A 19,295-nucleotide genomic window follows, 5' to 3' on the forward strand; every position below is an offset into this window, starting at 1 on the left:
CAGGCAAAAGGCCCTTCAGTTCCCCAGACAGCTGCAGGGTGGCCAGTACCTACCCTCTCTCCAGGCAGGCCAGGTGGGCCAGGCAACCCGGCCTCACCCTTCGCACCTTTCATCCCATCCTCTCCAGGATCCCCAGGGTCTCCCTGCAAGGGAAACAGCCAGTCAGAGTAGCTCCCACAAGGGACCACAGCTGCTCAGGACATCCATCCAAGTGGAACTGCGCCTCTGCTCCCCTGGTAGCAGCCCCTTGGAGCAGGGGTGGGGCCTGTCCTGCAGCCTACTCCTGCCATGCCACCTGGGGAACCCAGCTAGGCAGGGAGGGTGAGTGGCGCTGTTTGTCTCTGCTGCACAACAATGCTCCATGAGTCACAGTCCTGAGCACAGAGCAGGCAGAGCAGGGGCCAGGGCCAGGGCCACAGCCAGCTGGAGCCCGGGGGTTCTTGGCTGGGCTGTCCCCCCATTCCCACCCCAACCCAGCTCACTGCCACATTACCTTCTCGCCTTTCTCCCCAATGCCCCCTGGTACTCCTGAATCAACCTGCAGAGCAGAAAGAGAGGTCAGGGCCCAGGGCACCAAGCCAACACTACAGGGCCCAGGGCACCAAGCCAACACAGCCAGGGAAGGGACAGAGAAATGCTGAGCTTACAACTCGTCCTGGGGGTCCTGGTGGCCCCTGCAAAGGAGAAAAGGTACAGGGTCAGTAGAGGCCTCTATTGTACCCACAACCCAGTGCACACAGGCAGGGATGCAGCCACATCCCACATGGCATGTGAGAGGGGACAGGCCCCAGCACAAGCTCCACAGGGCACAGACCCACCCCCAGTGCATGACACCAGAGCTGTGGGGCAGCCAGCAAGCTGGGGCACAGCAGGGTGTCCGAGCTCCACAGCTCTGATACACAAAGGTGCATGTGTCCCAGGTGGTGGCCCTAGAGCCAACCTGGGGGCTCAGAGAGGGCCACTCATCCAGGCGCCCTGCACTGACTTTGCCCCTGCACCTCCCCTGCCCAGCCAGACCTGACTCTGTGCAGTGACCAGAGGCTACAGACTGGCTGAGGAGCTGGCACTGAGCACACACACCCCAGCAGCTAGGAGCACCAGGCAGCGCCCACAGCCCAAGGAAACTTCTGATGGAAGGGAAATACTGACAGTCCTAGCCCCCATGGCTCAAGTCTTGTGCAGGGGCCAGCAAGCATGGGAGGCAGGCTGGTGTCAGCTGGTCACCACATGGTTCAGAGTATCTCTGCCCCTGCGTCCATGGGGCAAGGGTATGATGGACCCAAGGTCAACATGACTCTTCTCAGAGGCTTCAAGAAGTACAAGCCAGGCCCAGGCTTGAGTGCCCAGATTTCCATGCCTTGTGAGCCACAGCAGTGCCCATGTACCCTGGCCCCTGGGGTGGAGAGTGAGGGCTGTAGCAGAGCCCCAGGAGAAGGGGCTGTTCCAGTCCAAGCACCACATGCTCCCACCAGATAAAGCAGTACAGATGGTCACAGCTACTCACTGGGTCCCCACGGTCACCCTTGTTCCCTGGTGCTCCAGGACTGCCCTGCAAGAAGAGAAAGGATGTGGTGAGGAGGGGGCAGACACTGGTGCTGGGGACGGGGGTGGGCTGGGCACCTGACACTCACGTTTCTGCCCTCGGCGCCTGGGTCTCCTTGGTCACCCTTCTCCCCAGGGAGGCCACGGTATCCCGGAGGGCCCTGTGAAGAGACAGCAGGTGAGGCAGTGTCCTGAAAACCCCAGCACATTCCCACAGGTCTCAATGACCTCCCCCACTCACTGTACCAGAGGTCCCCCTCCACTTACCCGGGCGCCTCTGTCCCCTGGCTTTCCTGGAGGCCCCGACTCACCCTAGGGAATAACGAGATGGGAGGTGAGAGGCTGGGTAGGAAAAGCAAAGGGGATGAGGCAGGTGAGGGGCAGTGAGAGCCCCAAGGGAGGGGTGGCACTTACCGGGGTCCCCTCGTCGCCCTTCTCACCAGGCTCACCCTATGGCACAAACAAACCGGCACCCAGGGGGAGAGGAAGAAAAGATGCTGTTACCTTCCCTGCTCACCAGGCATGGAGCTGCCCCTAGCACCCAGATGCTTCTTCCCTCCTACCAACCTCCCTGCCTTCGGGGCAGACCCAGACCCAGCAAACATGCCAGGGCTCCACACTGACACCCCTGCTTCCCCCAGCCAGGTGCCCCCGCTCCTTGCTTTGTGTCCCTCTCAGGTCCCATGCACAGGACCTTATGTCTGTCAACAAGGGCCTCTTGATGTTGCCATGGCAATCTGGCCCAGCATCACCATGGAAACTAAGCCTGGAGGTACAACTTCACTGCAGCCAGGAAGGGGCTCTCTGCTGCTGGAACACGCTGAGCCCAAGCCACTGCCCCAGGAGCACCCCCACCTGCCCCGCACCCTGCCAGGACAGGCCCCCGCCCCCCTGCAGCGCAGCCTCTCCCCATTACCTCCTTCCCTCGTGGGCCGGGCTGCCCAGGGGACCCTGCTCTCCCCAGCTCCCCCTTCTCACCGGGCTCGCCTGGGTCCCCCTGTGTGAGAGCAAATCAACACAGAGAGGAGAGAGGGAGTCAGTGTCCTGCCAGCAACAGTGAGGGGTGTCACTGCACACACATATGCACACACTCACATATGCACAGCTGCATGCACACATGCACAGACCCACACTCTTGGCCCACATACATGGGACAGAGAGGGGGAGAGGCCTCCCACACCCCCCACCCCAATCCTCACAGGAGAAGACCCGCAAAAGCAACCCCTGGACCCACACGCCATATTCTCAGCACAAGGGGACCAGAGAGGTACACAAGCCTGCACAGCCCCTTATCCTTACTGCTCCCCCCTCCCCGCCCCCCGAACCATTACCTTGGGGCCACTCCTGCCAGTGAGGCCAACAGTCCCCTGGAGAGAAAGAAGCCATTAATGGGGCTGAGGGGCCTTGCAGAGGCCGAGTGGGGTCAGAGAAAGTGATGCAGGGAGCTACACTTGTCTGTGGGCTGCTCCTGGGGCAAAGGCAAGGGCAAGAGAAGCTGTGTCCCTCCTCCCAGGGTCCAATGTGCACAGAGCCTCTTCTTGTGCAGAGGCTGTAAAGGCCCTCACAATGGCACAGGGGTGCTGGGCCTGTGCAGAGCTGGCTCTGCCTCCCCCATGTTCACCTGCAGACCCTGCCCATATGAGGTAGCAGGGCCAGTCACTGCCCCCACCACCATGGGGGATGCATGCTGAGCTGTTCCCTCCTCGGGGAGCTCCAAATCTGGCCAACAGCACCCTGACATCCAGGAGGCCCAGAAGCACAGCTGCCAGCCCCCATGGGAGGGGATGCCGGGCAACCCACCAGACTTACCCTTTCCCCCTGCTCTCCTTTGGGGCCGGGTGGGCCAGAGATGCTTAATCCAGTGGGGCCCTGGAATGGAGAAACGACAGGTCAGGAGGAGAAGCAGCTCTCCCAGCGCCTCACAGGTGAGGGGCTGCTGCCACTTGTCTTGCCCCCAGAGAAGGGTGGGTTCGTACGCTCAGAGGAGGGAGTTACTGAAACACCACAGAGCAGGATGCCCAGCAATAGAGATGAAAACCCTCCATCCTGAGCCACCAGCTGGGCTCAAGCCTGAGCAGCCCCCCACTCCGCTCTGGGGCTGAGAGCCGCTGCAGTGCTCAGGCAGGCTGTTTGGCTACAGGGGGCTCCTTCCCACTAAGGTTTGGGAGAGGATCCAACTGCCTGCAGCGAGGGCGGCACTCCTAGGTTTCAGTGGGCACTGGAGCTGGCTTCAGCCCCTGCTTCTTGCTGGCTGCCCGCCCTCAGCCAGAGCTCCTGGGTGGGTGCCAAGCCCAGGGACCTGGCCCAAGGATACTCACGCGGTCTCCTTTATTTCCAGGGTCTCCCTTGGAGCCAGGGGGGCCCTCTGGTCCTGCAGGACCTTTGTCGCCCTGGAACAGAGGACATGGCCCTGTGAGCCGCCCAGACTGGACACCTTCCCTTGCAGATGGAGGGGAGTGTGCACCAAGGGGGAATGTGGCTGAGGAGGTCCCCCCCAGATGGCAGCAGACCCCCTCCCCTCCAACCCCACGTGCTGTGTAGCCATGGGGTCCAGCCGGTGAAGCATACAGATGTGGCCTGTATATCATCTACAGACCTCAGCCTCCATGATTCACACCAATAGGGCAAGGGAGGGGTGGGAGTAGAGGGGGAATGACAGGCAAGACTAGCACTGGCTGAAGGGACAAGGGGTGAGCACAGCACCCCTTGTCCAGTGGATATGGAGTATGCGGACATCTCCTGGGCACTGGGCAGCATGTACAGAGTTGAGCAGAGGCCTGGGCTCTCACCCATAAGGGCTGCGCAGTTGCCCTACCAACCTCCCTGCAAGCTGGGGGCAGAAGGGATCAGCCACCAGACATAGCCTCTGTCACAGTGGGCTAAGCTCTACACCTCACTGCACACTGTGCACCACGTGGACACACAGCAAGATAGAGACGCTGCAAAAGAACACATCAAAGCAGCCTCTGCTGCCATTCAGACAGAAGCACCATCAGTTACCTTCTCTCCTTTGATGCCAGAGATGCTGGAAGCCTGGGGAGAAAAAAAGAACAGCTGAGGCCTGAGAGGCCGACAGCAAGCAAGTGCTCCTGGAGCGCCCTGCCTGCCCCTGGCAGGGGGATCATAACCTCTCAGCCCTTGTTCTGTGCCCCAGCCTCCACAGAAACAGACCCCAGTCCATCTCCTGGCTCCCCCCTGTACCCAAGCTCCTGTGGGCACACTACCACCTTGCAGCCAAGTCCCCACCCTTGCACCCCCTTCTCATCAGCACTGATGCTGGACCTCTACTGCCCACCCTTCCCTGTAGGGCTCAGCTCCCCTCTGGAGGTGCTAGGAGCCCTGGCCCACCCTCCCTGCTGCCCAGGAGGTCACTTACCGCCCTCCCAGGTTCCCCAGGAGCTCCTGGATCTCCCTGACAGAGGGAAAACAAGAGAGGACAGATGTCAGCTGCCCCTGCCTGGCACCCTCCCCACAGGGACTGCAGCTTCCCATGGGGGCATCAACTTCCTCCAGACTCAGACCCTTCCACCCCAGCCCCTGGCCCCATGGTCAGCATGGCCACCTCAGTGCAGGCCACTGAGACCCTAACCCGCCCTGAGCACCAGAGCTTTGGTGGCTCAGCCACACTGATGCTGACTGGGGGTCAGTCACATAAGACGAGGCTCCTCCCAGGCCGGGGGCCAGAGCAGAGGGATGGACTGCTACCCCCATCAGCATTCCCCCCACAAACAGCTGTGGCCATCCCCTGCAGGGGAGCTAGTGTGGAAGGTGAAGCCAGTCACACTGCAGTCCAAGTGCCTGCCCCCAGCAAATACTGTCCCCTCTGTAACACTGCAGCCCCCACATGTGCAGGTAGCACTGAGCAGAGCAGCAGGCCACCAGCCACCCATGCTCCCAGCTTTCACTGGAGTACTAGCCAGGGGATCGAGCACAAAGCTCCCCCTCCGCAGGGAAGTCCCCACACTGCAGGGTCCCCTTCTCCTTAGAACATCCCTCTAGGGAAGATGTGCTCCTGGCTGCTTCTTCAGAAGACCCCAGCCCAGCCCCACTGCCTCACCTCCCAAGGGCCTCTCCTCTCTCAGCCCCCAGGCTCCACCTTGTGTCAGGAATGAAGCCAGACATGGAGAAATGGCGGGGGGGGGGGGGTCTGGCTGCTTTATCTGTTGCATTAAGGGTAATCACAGTATTTTGTACACTGAAACCATGCACTGCTGGTCCGGGGCTCATTACTGAGCAAAGGACACTGAATGCAGCAGCCCCAGGATGTCCCAAGAGACAGGTAAGGGAAGAGCATATCCATGGCTGGAGTGCAGTGCTAGAGGACAGCATCCCCTCACCCCACAGGCACCCCAGCAACACTTTGCCCACCCCAATAGCTTCCCAAGGGGCACAGCAAGTAGGCAGGGCATAGGCTACAGCAAACGGTCCCTACCTTTTCCCCTCGTGGACCGGCTGGTCCTGGCAATCCCTGTTCCAGAAATTAAAGAGACAAGAGAGCAGCCCCTCAGAGCACTAGCATAGCTATCCCATGTCCTGGCCAGGCACACCAGGCCTTCAGGGAGGCTCATGCCACAAGCCAGTGCAAGACTGAGCACAGACCCAGTGTCCATGTTCAGGAGCAGGAGGAAGGTCCTGCCAACCTTGTTGACTTGCAGTCTAGGGCCTCAATTAAGGCAGAGCAGTTTCAGACAATTGTCTCTGCCCCTTCCCACCCCACAGGGAGTCATCCAGGCTGCACTTGGATGCTCTGATGGCTGCTTCTGAGGGAAGAGCTGCTATGGTGCAGCAGCAGGAGATGCCTCAGCCTGGGTCCTCTGCCAGGGCCTCCAGCAGTGCTGGGCAGGCAGTTGCTTCGGTACCATAACTTTCCACTTCAGCCAAACAGAGCCTGCCACACTCACCTCTCTGCCAGATGGGCCCAAGCGGCCTGGACCTCCGGGCTGCCCCTGACAAGGAGGAAAAAAAAGGCCTCAGGGGAAACAGAGCATTCTCAGGACATAGGCTTCACCTCTGAAGGTGGGCACAAGGCAACCCACTTGGGCCAGAGCCACCTCACCCAGCTGACTGCTTCTGCCCTTCTTCCTCACCCACTGAAACCTCAGGGCTTTGCTCCTACCCTCCTGAGCTGCAGGTTGGGAATGGGGTTCAGGGCAGGTGACCCACTACAAAAGCTCACAGAGCTGGTTCACTGCCCCCGACCAGCACCCAGCCCATTGTGCTGCCCCATAGAACCATGCACACCCCCAACCTGTCCCTCCTGTGCCTACTGGGGCTGCAGGCAAAGATCTGGCACCATCATCACATGTATGTTGGAGACAGAGCTAAGGGAGCAGGGCAGGGTCCCAGACTGCTCGGGTTGGTGTGACCAAAGAAAGCACAGAACTACATTTACATTTCAAAGGCAGAACCTGTAAGAGATGAGAGAGTAGACTACACTGAAGGCATGAGGGGTGTCTTATACATGAGGGACATGATATATGTGAGGGGCATGATATATGTGACTATGGCCAAGGCACCCAAAGGAGAGAAGGAGGTGCAGATTCGCCTTTAAAGACCCAGGCAGAGTTGAGGCCTGTGGAGTCTCCACTCCCAGGCCTAAGACCTGCAGATTCCACAGAAGGGCTTTCTGAATCCCTGGCTGTAAGAAGATACTTTGCCCTCAGGACTACATAAGATTCATGCAAAGGCTTTCTGTTGTCTTTTTGGTTCATTATATTGCATTTTAAATTAGACTAAGTTGTTCAAGCATTTCTAAATTCAGTGCCACTACCTAAAGTCTAGAATTAAATTTGGTAACAGGGTGAACAGCACAAACTATGGCCAAGGGCCAGACTGAGTGACTTCCCTGGCCAGGGCTGTCCCTGCCCATTACCAGGTCTGCTGTAGCTGCTGTGTGTCAGCTGCTCCCAGAGATTGGGTCTGGGGATGCAGAAGTGGCTGAGGTTAGCCCAGAGCAAACTTACCTTCTCCCCTTCAGGCCCTGGGGGTCCACGATCTCCCTAGAGGAGAGGGAATGAGACCAATTCAGTTTGGCTCACACTCCCCGAGTGCCCTCAGGTGAGCCTGTGATAGCTCCCCAGCAGATAGCCACCTCCTCAGAGACCCCTCTGAAACAGTGCACAGCTTCCAGGTGCTTTCCCCAGCCCCCTTCAGGGGCTCAGACTCCACCAGTCAGTCACCAAGGACACTTCACAGCCCAGTACATTCAGGGAGGATCCTGGCCTGGTTGTCCCTCCCCTTCTAGACAGGAGGTGATCTCCTCTCCCAGGGGCTCATTTCTCCCTCTGCTTCCGGGGCAGATGCTTTGGAGCAGAACATTAGCCCCACCACGGGCAGAGGACTCCTGGTATGTGGGACCTGCAGGGCCAGTTTCCTTTCTGCAGAAGGCCCTGCTCCCAGTGGCAGAAGGTGAAGCTGAGTGCTGCTACTTCCCTGTCTCTACCCCCTGGGTCTGGGTCCTCCACCAGGCTGCTACCAGCCAGGGCAGCAAGAGGACCTGTTGGAACCCAAACCTAGTGCTGGGCTGGCGGGGCAGAGGGGGTCGTGAACCCTGGAGGGCACAGGTGACTCAGTGTACCCCACACTCACCTTTTCCCCTGCTTCTCCAGTCTCTCCTGGAAGCCCCCGGTCTCCCTGCCATAAAAAAACCCAATGGTGTCTCTGTCAGACAGTACAAGGACCACGCCAGGGACCCCTGGCATAGCTGAGGTGCCCATGCAGCCTGGGACAGGGAGAGCAGGCTCCACAGATCTGTGTGGAAGGAAAGCCACAGAGCCACCTACCTTCCGTCCTTGCTCGCCTGGTGGTCCCCGCGGGCCCTAGCAGAGAAAGCGAAAATGTCAGATCTCTGCCACTGAGCCCAGGCCCCACTCAGCCAAGAGGGGTCGGCCATGCCACCTAACCTTCTTTGCCACCTGCTGCTGTCCAAAACCAGTGCAGGATGACATGCCCAGCCCAGGGCAGGTCCATGGTTGGGATGGGACCTGTCCATCTCCCAGGACCAGACCTGACTTCCTCAACGTACCCAGGCAATGCCTCCCTTTGCTCAGTCCTGCTCCCTGGGGCAGGACAGAGGGTGGAAGCTGCTCCCAGCTGGGCCTGCCATTGGGGCAGTGCAGTGCCAGGCCACCATTCCAGTTCAGCACCCATGCAGTCTCTTGGCTCTGCTGGCTTTTTGGACTGGCAGCAGGGTACCCTCCAGCTGCTGGGGGTGGGGGGAGAGGGGCAGGAGCCCTTTCCTACTGAGAAGGGGCTTTGCCATGCTGCAGAGAGGCAGAGATGGCTGTTGAGCCTGACACAGGGTCTGCTCCTGCCCTGCTCCGTCAGGGCTCATAAGTCTAACAGCTCTGGCCACTCAGAGCCTAAGCCTGCTCCTCTCTTGGGGTCCCGGGGTTCACCAGCCCCCTGCCAGCTGGGCGCAAGCCACTAGGATATGGCCAACCTCCTCACCCGATCTCCTGGATCCCCTTGACGGCCGGGCGGCCCTGGAAAACCTTCCTCTCCATCACCCTGGGAACAAAAAGCAAAGCGAGAGCTGATGAGAGGCAAAGGTATGGTCTTGGAGGGACATGGGGGACAGGCACAGCAGATGGCAGATCTTGCCTCTCTAGGTTAGCAGCATTGAGAGAAACCCAGGGAATGGAGGCCTCCACACCCCATGAAACAAGCCTCCTCCTCCACCTCAGCCACCCCATCACCAGCTCAGCTAGTGGAAGGGAGCATGGAGTGGGATTCCCCCAGCAGGCAGAGGCCAAAGGCCCTGCTCTCCCACCCCTACGGTGCACCCTCTTACCTTCTCTCCTTTCTGTCCTGGGAGCCCTGCAGGTCCCCGGGGCCCAGGGTCACCAGGCAGGCCCTGAAGAATGAGACAGGAGGAGCAGCTGAGCTGAGCCCAACATGAGCAGCAGAGGGCAGGGGGCCAGACCCAGCCTAGAGTGAGCAAGGGCTTCCTGAGTCCAGGCTCAGCACTGGCCCCACACTGGGAGGGGGGTGTTGGGAGGGGGCAGGTGGATTTAGGGGAGGACTTATTCAGCTCCTTTCCTAACTTGGACCCAATAGACACCAGGGCCAACCCCCTATACCTTCCACCCCGCTCAATGCTTCACCCTCACCCCATCCATCTCTCTCCATGTACCCCCAGCTGCCCCTCACTCCAGCTCTGCCACAGCCCTGTCATGGCAGGAACAAGTACTCACCGGGACACCTGGCTCTCCTCTGGGTGCTTCCCCATCAGTCAGCCCTGGGGGGCCCTACAGAGACAGGCACAGGAAGTCCTGCTGTCACTGCATGCCCCGAAGCCCCACAGGAGGCAAAGCCACGAGGGCCTCCCATGCTGGCCACACATGTGGGCCCACACAATGGCCATACATGGCCATGACTCCCCAGTTGCTGCATGTGAGGTGACTGGGCCTGGGAACCAATGCACCCAGACCCCCACAGGCACCCTGCCCTGCAGTGACTGCCATCCTCCCATCTCTGCTGTGCCCTGGCAGGGGGCATTCTTGCTCCTCCACATCCAGCACCAGGGCCCATCCCAGCTGGGACCACAGGGGATGAGCCAGGGAAAGAGGAAAAAGTGGGGGTGATAGTGACTCACTCGTTCGCCACGGTCGCCTTTCTCCCCCTGCAAGAGGAAACGTGCTCAAGTCAGAAGTGGCTCCTTGCTGGCAGGCTCCCAGCATGGTTACCACTTTCCGATAGGGCAGTGCTGAGGACAGGGACAAGGGGCATTCGCAGGGCAGGGGGGGAAGAAATGAACACACACACAGCCCCCCTGTCCCCATAAGCAACTGGCAGGGGACTGTATGCCAAGGGGCCACTCTGCCGGAGGCCAAGGCACAAGCAGCAGCTCAGCGTGGCTCTGTGGTGTGTGTGTGGGGGTGGGGGATGACTCTGTCTATTCACCCCTGACTGGGGACATGGAGATGTCCTGAGTATGGCCAGGTGAGTGATACACCCAGCATTCCCGTGTGAGCAGAGGGTGGGGATGCTGGCCTATGTGGGAGACAGGGCACCAGAGGCACAAGGTGAGAGGCTACAGGGGCATGAGCCCAAGGAGCTGGGGCAGGCTGGACCAACAGACATGGAGAGGACTGTGGAGGGCACATGGGGGCTGCTTCTCAGATGCAGGGTGTGGGAATCTGTTCAGAGGACATCTGTGTGCACACAAAGGAGGGTGCCTTGCAAGCCAGACTGTCCCGCTGCCCAGGATGGGGCTGGGCTGGCTCCTCGCTGGCTGGAGAAGGACATACCTTGACGAAGTCTCCAGGAGGTCCTGCTGGCCCCGGAAGTCCAGGAGGTCCAGAAGGTCCTGGGTCACCAAATGCTCCTCTGGGGCCAGGGTTTCCGGGAGGCCCAGGGATTCCCTAGGGAATGGGAGAGGAACCATCAGTGGTCAGCACGGGGGACACCATGGGGCATGGGACGCCATGGAGCAGAGGAGGAGCAAGTAGGTCTGTAGTGTACCCAGGCCTAAGGGCATCTGGAGTCAGTGAGTGAGCTGCCTGTGCTGCCCAGCCATTGGCAGTGCCAGAGCCAGAGGGTCAGGAGGCAGAAGACCAAAAGCAAGGCCTTGAAGGAGACAGACCTTAGAGTAGAGTTTAGATTATGGTTGTATGGGATGGTCTGGATAGGGCTGGGCCTGACTCAGGAAGGGGTTGGACTAAATGACCTTTGGAGGTCCCTTGCAACCTGACTTCTCTAGGATTAGCTATGATACTCTAACCCAGCCAGGGTTGCCCCATGAACCAGGGAGAAGGGCTCCAGCATGGGAGGGAGCACAATGAGGCCTCTCAGACCTTCAGCACTGAGGGGGCTGTGGGATGGCAGGCCCTGGAGGGAAGAGCTCCTGGACCAAGCACCGCATCAAGGGCCTCACACCTCATGTAATTGGAAACCCAATCTGAGTTCCCCAAGAAACAGGTCTGAAAGGAAGGGCCCTTGTTGGCAAACACATGGCATAATTAAGTCTCTGGCTCTTTAACTAATTTTGGAGCTACGTGACAGATGTGACAGATGTTGAGTGCGTGACTGGAGATAGAAGGGGAGGATCCAGGCTGCTTCAACACTGGTGCAACTTAAGAAAGCAGGGGGCTGCATTTCAAAGCGAGCAGAAGGCACTTTGTTAAAACCTATAGACACTACAGAACCAGAAAAACATCCTGAGACATGGAAGTCATGGAAGACATGAGAGGAGTGAGGGATGTGCTGTTGTCCAGGCAACTAAAGGGGGACAAAAGGGCGTGAATCACCATAAAACCCAAGCAAGGATGAAACCTGTGGGACTGCTCTCACCATCTAAGAAGAGCTGCAGATCCCCCAGAAAAACTTCTGAATGCCTGGCTGCAGACTCTGTCCTTGGGACTACATAAGACTTACGCAGAGTTTCTGCTCTGTCTTGACTTAGGCTAAGTTGTACGCTGCTTTGTCTTGTCTGTTGTGTTTTAGCTTAGGCAAAGCTTTTCTGTGGTTTCTTTGTCTTCTGCTTAGAACTGCAAATTGCTGTGCTCAGTAAACACTCTCTTCAGATAATGGTCTGTTCTTGTTCAAGCTGTTTTATGACTTCAGTGCTCCAATAGTAAAGCCCAGTAATACCCTGCCAGCACCAGCATAGGGCCCAGAGGCCCTGGGCTGCACTCAGACACCCCAATGGCTGCTTTGGACTACGTACCGGAGTGCCCGGCTCTCCTTTCCGCCCAGGCAGCCCACCTCCTCCATCCACGATTACACCAGGCTCCCCCTGCACAAAACAAAAGGGTAAGAGTCATGGTTCATGCCCTGCATCTTACTCCAGGACCACAGCACCCATGAGATGTAGGACAGTCACCCATCAGATGTAAGACAGTCATCTGACATCAGTGCTGCAGTAGCATTTAGGACAAGAATCAAGGGTGGATTCTGCAGGGAGACATGGGATGGCAGCATGGACTGACTAAAGCGGGACACTGGCCAGGGCAGGGGGTAGGGAGATGAACAGCAGCCTGGTAGAGGAGGCAGGTAGTGATCACACATGGGCCAGAGCTTGGTGGGGACACTTCCAGCAGACCTGACCACCCTAGCACCGAGCTATGGCAATGAGGTGAGTAGAGAGCAGACCCCATGGTGGATGGAGCCCCTGGTGAAAGAAGAGACCTGGGCCCATCCATTTCATCACTGGAGCTCTGGTGTGACCCCAGCACCCTAGGCTGCCTCCTCCAGGGGGTCAGAATCTGCCAGGAAGTCATGTGGCAGCCCTTGGAAGAGTCCTGGGCTACTCAAGGGGTACAGACTGTGAGCTCCCCACACCCATCCCAGCCTGGGCATCAGACAAGATGCTGAAAACAGAGCCTGCAGCAAAGCTTTGAGATGTGTGTCTATGAACACTGTGCCTGACGAGGAAGCCAAGATGGCAAGCCCAGCTAGGCAGCCCCAGGCAGGATGGACATCCACCTACCGGCTCGCCTTTCTCTCCCTTGGGCCCAGAAAGCCCCACGGGGCCCCGCAGTCCCTGGAAGGCAAAGGCAACAGTGAGTGAGAGAGCTCTGGAAGAGGGAGCAGGGTTGGGGGATAAAGAGAGCTCTACTTACAGGTTCCCCTCTGGAGCCTGGAGTGCCTTGGCTGCCCTGGAACAGAAACATCAAGCCAACCAGGTGAAGGTGTGCCTGTTGCCTAGCCTGAGGGCAGGGGAGACTTGGGGGGGCTGAGGCATGCACATGGTCTGCATGCTACACCTGTGGCTGGGAACACAGAGCATGAGACAGGCTCCCGGAACAAGGGAGAAGGGTATTGTGGACTGAGGGTCTCTGAACTCAGGAGAGACCTCTTTAATTCAAGCCTGGGGGTGCTGCTGCTGTTGTGATTCTGGGTAAGACCCAGGGACAGCTCTGCACTGCCAAAAGCAGTGGGCAATGGGATGCAAGCTGCCCAGGAGATCAGGGAGCCAGGAGAGAGATGTAGAGCCCAGGGGAACAAGGGGCATCACTTACTGGCTGGCCGGGAGAACCAGGGTTGCCAGGGCGACCAGGGCTTCCTGGCACCCCATCTGCTCCTGGGAATCCCTGTGGAGAGAGGGGGAAATCAGCCTGTGGGTTCCCGTCTCCTGCCATTCCCAGGTGCACTTGCACTCCAGCACTGGGAGTATACTCCATGGGTGCTAACTCTATGGATGCCCCAGGGCTCAAGCACCCACCGAAAAAATTAGCAGGTGCTCAGCACCCATGGAGCCACCTGCAGATGTTAAAAAAAAAAGCCCTTTACCAGAAGAAGCAACGCGATACTTCAACCCAGCTCTGCAGTGTCTGTAAAGATCAGGTGCTTCAGAGGGGCTTTTTGGTGCTTTTGGCTTAAGGTGATTCAATCAGCTATTAGATAAAAGTACCAAAAAAGCCCCATTAAAGTGCTTGATCTTTACATGTGCTCCAGACCTGGGTTTAAGTAACACGTTGCCTCTTCTGGGCAGGCATGGGGCTTGGTGTGGGAATGCACTGAGTTAAAAGTAAAGTGCCAGGTTTGGTTTGGTTTTGTGTTTTGTTTTGGGTTTTTTTGGTAGGGGTGATGTCTGCAAGCACCCACTGGCAAAAAACAAAGTCAGCACCTATGACTGGGAGACCTTCACTTCCCAAAATGTCCAGCCATGTGGGGGCAGGCCCAGGGACTGGCTTGTGCTTGTTTTGAGAGGCCTCTGCAATTGGGATGTGACTGAAGCTTTGGAGGGGGCAGGGGAGCACAGCAGAGCTTGCTTTGCACTCCCCAGATGCTCCCCAGGGCAAGACCCCTCCAGGGTTGCAGAAACACACTGAGCAAGTAAAAAAGAGAAGAGCCCCATCTTTGTGTTTCTCAGGCCACCACTGCCCATCTCCCAGTGCTCCACAGTGCCACATGGAGGGATCTCAGGGGCCATGCACTGGGAACACACACACGGGTCTGGAGAGGGGACCCCAAGGTCTCATGCTCAGAGACAGCAAGTAGCCTCGAGAGCAGAGCAGAGGATGCCCTTGGAGCTCCTATGAGCCTGGTGAGCCGCTCCAGCAATTACTCACCCTCTCCCCCTTCTTGCCCGGCTGCTCGATCACCTGGCCAGGGGCACCCCGTGGTCCTGCAGGCCCCTGAGGGCCTGGGAGCCCATTGCGCCCCTAAAGGAAGGAAGGAAGGAAGAAACCACCAAGTGAAATGACATGGGGAAAGTTGGGGGGATTTCTCTCTAGGCCCATTGCCCCACAGAGCGCTCTGCCCATCTCCTGCACCTCCCGAGTGCACAACCAACAAACAGGAACAGGACCACAAGGACAGATCCCAGCACACATAGTGAGGTCACCTGGGCAGGGCCCTGCCACCTTCCCCTGTCTGGACATCAAGGCAACATGGAAGCCCCAAGAAACCATGGGCTCTCCCTCACCAGCCCTCATAGAGCAGAACCCCTGGAGCTATTGGCAGTGCCTTACGATGCCCCAGCCTGCTCCCAGGCATGCCTGGCCTTTTCTGGTCACAGCAGGATCATAACAACCCCCCCAACTCTGGGGTCAACAAACAGAGGGATGGGGAGGAGGAGGAGGAGAACATTACCGGTTCTCCAGGGGGGCCAGGCAGCCCTATGCGTCCTTTCGGTCCCTGCACAGAAACAAAGCCAGGAGTTACCAGCAGCTAGGACATGGGTCAGAGCCCATGAGTCCATCAGCAGCAGCCGCCAGACTGCGCAGCCTCCCAGCCCGCCCTCTTGGTGCCCCCTTCCAGCATCTCCCTGTGACACTCACCATGTTGCCGGGCTCCCCCTTCTCACCCTGCAGCATAACAACAAAGACACCAGAATCAGAAGCAGCACAGTGACCCCATGGCATGTCCACACCCTAGCGCCCGCTGACCCTGGGGCAGGGAGGCCACGCCTGCCACCCCCACACACCCCTTCCTGCCATCGCAGCTGCAGCTTTCTGCTTTCAGCCCAACCAACTCCCCTGGTCCCTCTGGTTGGCCCACAAGAAGGGCAGGGGGAAGCACCCTCCATAGGCATTCACTCTCCTTTACAAGGCCACCCCCACGTCCCCTCCACCCCCTTCCTCTCCAGGGACTACAGGTCCCTCTGGCTGCCCCAATGCAGAGCATGTACAGAGCCCCCATCTCTGTAGCCCCCTCATGTGTCCAGCCTTGGCCCCTGCAACCTCCTCTGCTGCTCCTCACTCCAGGCCTGCACTGAGCCAGGAACGCAGAATAGCCCCATGCTGACCTCCCCCAGCTCTAGGGAGCTCCCCTGCCCCATAGGCACCAGCCCATCCCCTCACACCCAGCAGAAACCCCCAGCTCTCAGACACACCAGCCTAACCCCAGCTCCAGGAAGAGCCCAGGCCCTCTCCACTTCCCACTGCTGACTGAGCGCCCTGTCCACCCCATCCCAGGGAATGTGGCACAAAACTCACCTTGGGACACTGTGTCATGCAGGGCTGTGGCCTTGGCTGTGGAGAAAAGGGCAAGTTCTGCATTAGACAGCTGAGCCAGATCCAAGGCCCGTGGAGGCCAGAGGAGGGAGGTGACAGGAGGTGCCTATAGCCAAGTCTGAAAAGCATTCCCCATATAGAGATCGAGCCCCCAAGCCAGCCCCGTTCCCACCTGCCACTGGGCCAGCACCCAAGCCCAGTGCCCACTCAAGGTGACTGCGGGAACCCCTTGAAGAAGTCAGGCCCTGCCTGCCCCTCTGCTGGCTGCTCCTACCCCTGGGATGTCAATTATCTGGCAGAGGGAGCTGGCAAGCTCATCCTCCAGCCCCAGTGAGGCTGCCCGTGAGTCTGCAGCAGAGAGGACATAGCGGGGGTTGTCATCTGTGACGACGCGGCGCAGCTGTTCCCGGTCTGCGCCTTCCATGCCCACCGCCAGCACCTGGATCCCTGCCCAGGAGAGAGAGAAAGTGGCCTCCATGGGGAGCAGCCCAGTAGCAACCACCCCGGTCCCAAGAGCTGGTGAGCAAAGGGAGAGGGGGAACCAGCTCCAGTGCCACAGACTGCCTTGAACAGGGGTCTTGGCCAGTCCCACTGCTGAGAGGAAGGGGCTGGGTGCCCTTCTCCCTGACCACCCCTCCCATTCTCAGCAGTGCCCTAGTCCTGCCCCACATCCACATGGCCCTGCCACCCTGTCCCAGCTACTCCACGTGTCCTGCTCTCACCCGCAGCCTTGGCCTCCCTGGCTGGCCCAATGACGTCATCACCTGAAGGGCTGTCAGCCAGCACCACCAGCACTGCCGGCACGTCCGGTCGGTGCCCCGCGCTGGGGCTCAGCATGTATGACCTGGCAAAGTTGATGGCTGCACCTAGAGAGTGGGAAGACGAGTCACCCAGGGGCCTGAAGCCTCCCTAACCTGTGCACTGTTTGTCCCTCCAACCCCACCCACCCCAGGACAGCCAGCCAGCCCCTGGCCAGTGGAAAGGGGCTGCAGCAGCCTTGAGAAGCAGAGTCCCACGCCTCCCTGCTTCAGCCTCAGAGTGCAGAGCCAGAACAGGCCCCCACACCAGGTCCTGCCCACCTCCCCTCTGCACCAGACTGAATCCTTGGCATCTTGGGGGCTGGGTGGCAGGCAATGCACACCTCATGGGCACCATGGGCAGCCGGATGCTCACAGCCACCACTCCCAAGCCCCTGTGGACACTGGGGGCTGCGCTAAGAGGAGGTGAGGCTGGGCTGCCACGCAGTGCCCCTCACCCATTGCATTGCCACTGGGCTCTTCATAGGGCAGGTTTCGGATCTGCTCCAGCACAGCACTCAGGTCATTAGAGCGGTTCAGCAGGATCCAAGGGCGGCTGCGGTAGCTGTAAACCACCAGGCCCACCTGGGGAGAGAGCAGGGCTCAGCCCAGCCCTTAGCACAACAGCCCCAGGGCAAGAGGGTAGGGGGCAAGTCAGGGGGTGCACAGTGAGGCTGATGGGGGCAGGAGGCCCCGGCCCCTGGGGAGGCAACCAGGCTAGTACCTGGGTGGCGTCAGGCCCCAGCTGGCCCAGGGCAGACACAGTACTGGCAAGCAAGGCGCGAACGGCTCCAGCACTGAAGGCGCTGTCCTGGGTGCCGTGTACCAGGAAGACGATGTCGCTACGGCCACCCCTGCAAACTGGAAAAGGATGAGGCATGAGGATGTCAGCAGGGTGAGGGAAGGGGAGGTAAACCTCAGCCCTGCCCAGCTGGGCAGATGCCCAGTGGCCTGAAAGTGAAGAAGCCACTGTGCTCAGTGCCTCTGCCCTAAAACAGGCCTGCCCCCTTGTACGTGCCCATCCCAGGAGCCCTAGAGAGAAAAGCTAACAGCCTGCCTCCACTCCACAAGCCAGCCAGTTCCCCACCACACCCCTGGCTGAGCTGGACCTGGAGCCTGGAGAAGGACACACCAGCCAGTGCCTACCTTGGCGCTCACTGAAGGAGGAGGCCGCACCCACAGCACTACCATACATGGGCCGGATGCTGAAGGTGTACCTGCCTCCCAGCCGCAGCCCAGACACCTGGTGGGAGGTCGCTGACCCAGGCAGAGTTGTTTTCATCTCGCCTCCCTCTGACATGAAGGGATACAAGGCACATTCACAGACACATTTTGAGGCAAATGAGCCCAGCAAGGGCCTTATCCCCTCCCCATACCCTCCCGCAGGACCCCACCACCCTCCACAGTGGCTAGGAAGATATGTTGGAACTGGGGACCAACAGGTATCCAGCTTTGATGGAGATGGGTACTCTCCTTCCTAGCTTCCAGGCTGAGCTCGAACACCATTGCTGGATGCCAGCCACCAGGGCATATATTTGTGGCAAGGCCTCCAGTCCAGACACTGCCCCAGTGCCCCTCACAAGCGGAGGGACCTGAGCCTCATAAGGGTGGAGCCAGGACCAAACACCAGTGCCGTGAGCTAGGCTTGCATAAGAGTTTCCACAAGCCTTGTTTTCTCCCAGCCCCAATACCCTGTACACCTTCAGCCAGGCCTATCACAGCACTGTCTTGGGGGACAGAGAAGCCAGGGAGGAGCCGGGTCTTGCTGGGGACCAGCGTGAAAGTGAAGTCCAGGGCTCATCTCCCTACAGGAATCCCCTGCTTCAAACAGCCACAGGGCCTGGCTCCAAGCAGGCCCTGATATAGCGATGCAGCCTGGAGGCAGCAGTGCTGACAAGCCCCTCTGTACCTGTGGGGCTGTTCCACGTGAGGATGTAGCCAGTGGCACCGGGCGCAGGAGTCCAGGTTAGCAGTGCAGAATCATCCCGGGTCTCTGCCAGATGGAAGTTGGTGACTCGGCCTAAGGCTGTTTAAAAGGGAAGGAGTGGGGGCTGCAGCGGATGCCTTCCCCTGCAGCCAGGATCCAGCCCCAGCCTCGTGGGGACGCAGGGCAGGAGGGGTCCTGGGACAGTGAGGCCTGCAGCTGCAGTTCCTAGACTCTCCACCAGATGGCCCCCCTGCTCCACCCACAGCTCACTGCAGGGAGCAAGGGGGTCCCCTAAGGCCCTGAGCCCAGCAGAGCACTCAAGTGCTGGGGAGAGCAGCTTTCTGCCTCCCTCAGCCTCCCAGGGAGGCCATGGGGAACAGCTGGCACAGGAGGGCTCCATACAGGGAGGCAGAGGGCTGTCCCTTACCAGTAATGGCTGTGATGGCCACAGGCTTGCTCTCCTGGCTGCCCACCAAGCTGACAATGCGGATCTCGTAGCGCTTTCCGGCCTGCAGGCCCTCTATGTTGTATGTGTCAAGGCTGGCTGGGAGCACCTGGCTTCTCTCAGGCCCACCTGCCCCATAGGAGAGAAGGGGTGAAGCAGGCTGGGCCAGGTGTGCCATGGGT

The 19,295-nt window shown here is 59.3% G+C and overlaps 1 protein-coding gene across 1 annotated transcript in view; it reads right to left on the reverse strand.

Moving 5' to 3' along the window:
* The window catches only part of COL7A1 (collagen type VII alpha 1 chain), an 84,938-nt gene that overhangs the window by 45,640 nt on the left and 20,003 nt on the right, over positions 1-19,295 (reverse strand). The window contains exons 22-59 of the mRNA XM_019504605.1: positions 19,096-19,242; positions 18,651-18,767; positions 17,888-18,034; positions 17,466-17,602; positions 17,200-17,326; positions 16,667-16,810; positions 16,219-16,391; positions 15,927-15,962; positions 15,270-15,296; positions 15,082-15,126; positions 14,559-14,651; positions 13,506-13,577; positions 13,107-13,142; positions 12,974-13,027; positions 12,212-12,280; positions 10,794-10,907; positions 10,139-10,165; positions 9,738-9,791; positions 9,335-9,397; positions 8,992-9,051; positions 8,325-8,360; positions 8,131-8,175; positions 7,506-7,541; positions 6,444-6,488; positions 5,975-6,010; positions 4,919-4,954; positions 4,543-4,575; positions 3,861-3,932; positions 3,352-3,411; positions 2,874-2,909; positions 2,459-2,539; positions 1,957-1,992; positions 1,810-1,854; positions 1,632-1,703; positions 1,505-1,549; positions 648-674; positions 494-538; positions 54-143 (exon numbers count right to left, since the gene is read on the reverse strand). Of these exons, the coding sequence (XP_019360150.1) occupies positions 54-143; positions 494-538; positions 648-674; positions 1,505-1,549; positions 1,632-1,703; positions 1,810-1,854; positions 1,957-1,992; positions 2,459-2,539; positions 2,874-2,909; positions 3,352-3,411; positions 3,861-3,932; positions 4,543-4,575; positions 4,919-4,954; positions 5,975-6,010; positions 6,444-6,488; positions 7,506-7,541; positions 8,131-8,175; positions 8,325-8,360; positions 8,992-9,051; positions 9,335-9,397; positions 9,738-9,791; positions 10,139-10,165; positions 10,794-10,907; positions 12,212-12,280; positions 12,974-13,027; positions 13,107-13,142; positions 13,506-13,577; positions 14,559-14,651; positions 15,082-15,126; positions 15,270-15,296; positions 15,927-15,962; positions 16,219-16,391; positions 16,667-16,810; positions 17,200-17,326; positions 17,466-17,602; positions 17,888-18,034; positions 18,651-18,767; positions 19,096-19,242 (2,618 nt within the window). The remainder of the gene's footprint in view (positions 1-53; positions 144-493; positions 539-647; positions 675-1,504; positions 1,550-1,631; positions 1,704-1,809; positions 1,855-1,956; positions 1,993-2,458; positions 2,540-2,873; positions 2,910-3,351; positions 3,412-3,860; positions 3,933-4,542; positions 4,576-4,918; positions 4,955-5,974; positions 6,011-6,443; positions 6,489-7,505; positions 7,542-8,130; positions 8,176-8,324; positions 8,361-8,991; positions 9,052-9,334; positions 9,398-9,737; positions 9,792-10,138; positions 10,166-10,793; positions 10,908-12,211; positions 12,281-12,973; positions 13,028-13,106; positions 13,143-13,505; positions 13,578-14,558; positions 14,652-15,081; positions 15,127-15,269; positions 15,297-15,926; positions 15,963-16,218; positions 16,392-16,666; positions 16,811-17,199; positions 17,327-17,465; positions 17,603-17,887; positions 18,035-18,650; positions 18,768-19,095; positions 19,243-19,295) is intronic.

The sequence above is a fragment of the Gavialis gangeticus genome, unplaced genomic scaffold (genome assembly GCF_001723915.1).
Source record: "Gavialis gangeticus isolate Ggan-Ray unplaced genomic scaffold, GavGan_comp1, whole genome shotgun sequence".
In the NCBI taxonomy this organism is placed as follows: Eukaryota; Metazoa; Chordata; order Crocodylia; family Gavialidae; genus Gavialis; species Gavialis gangeticus.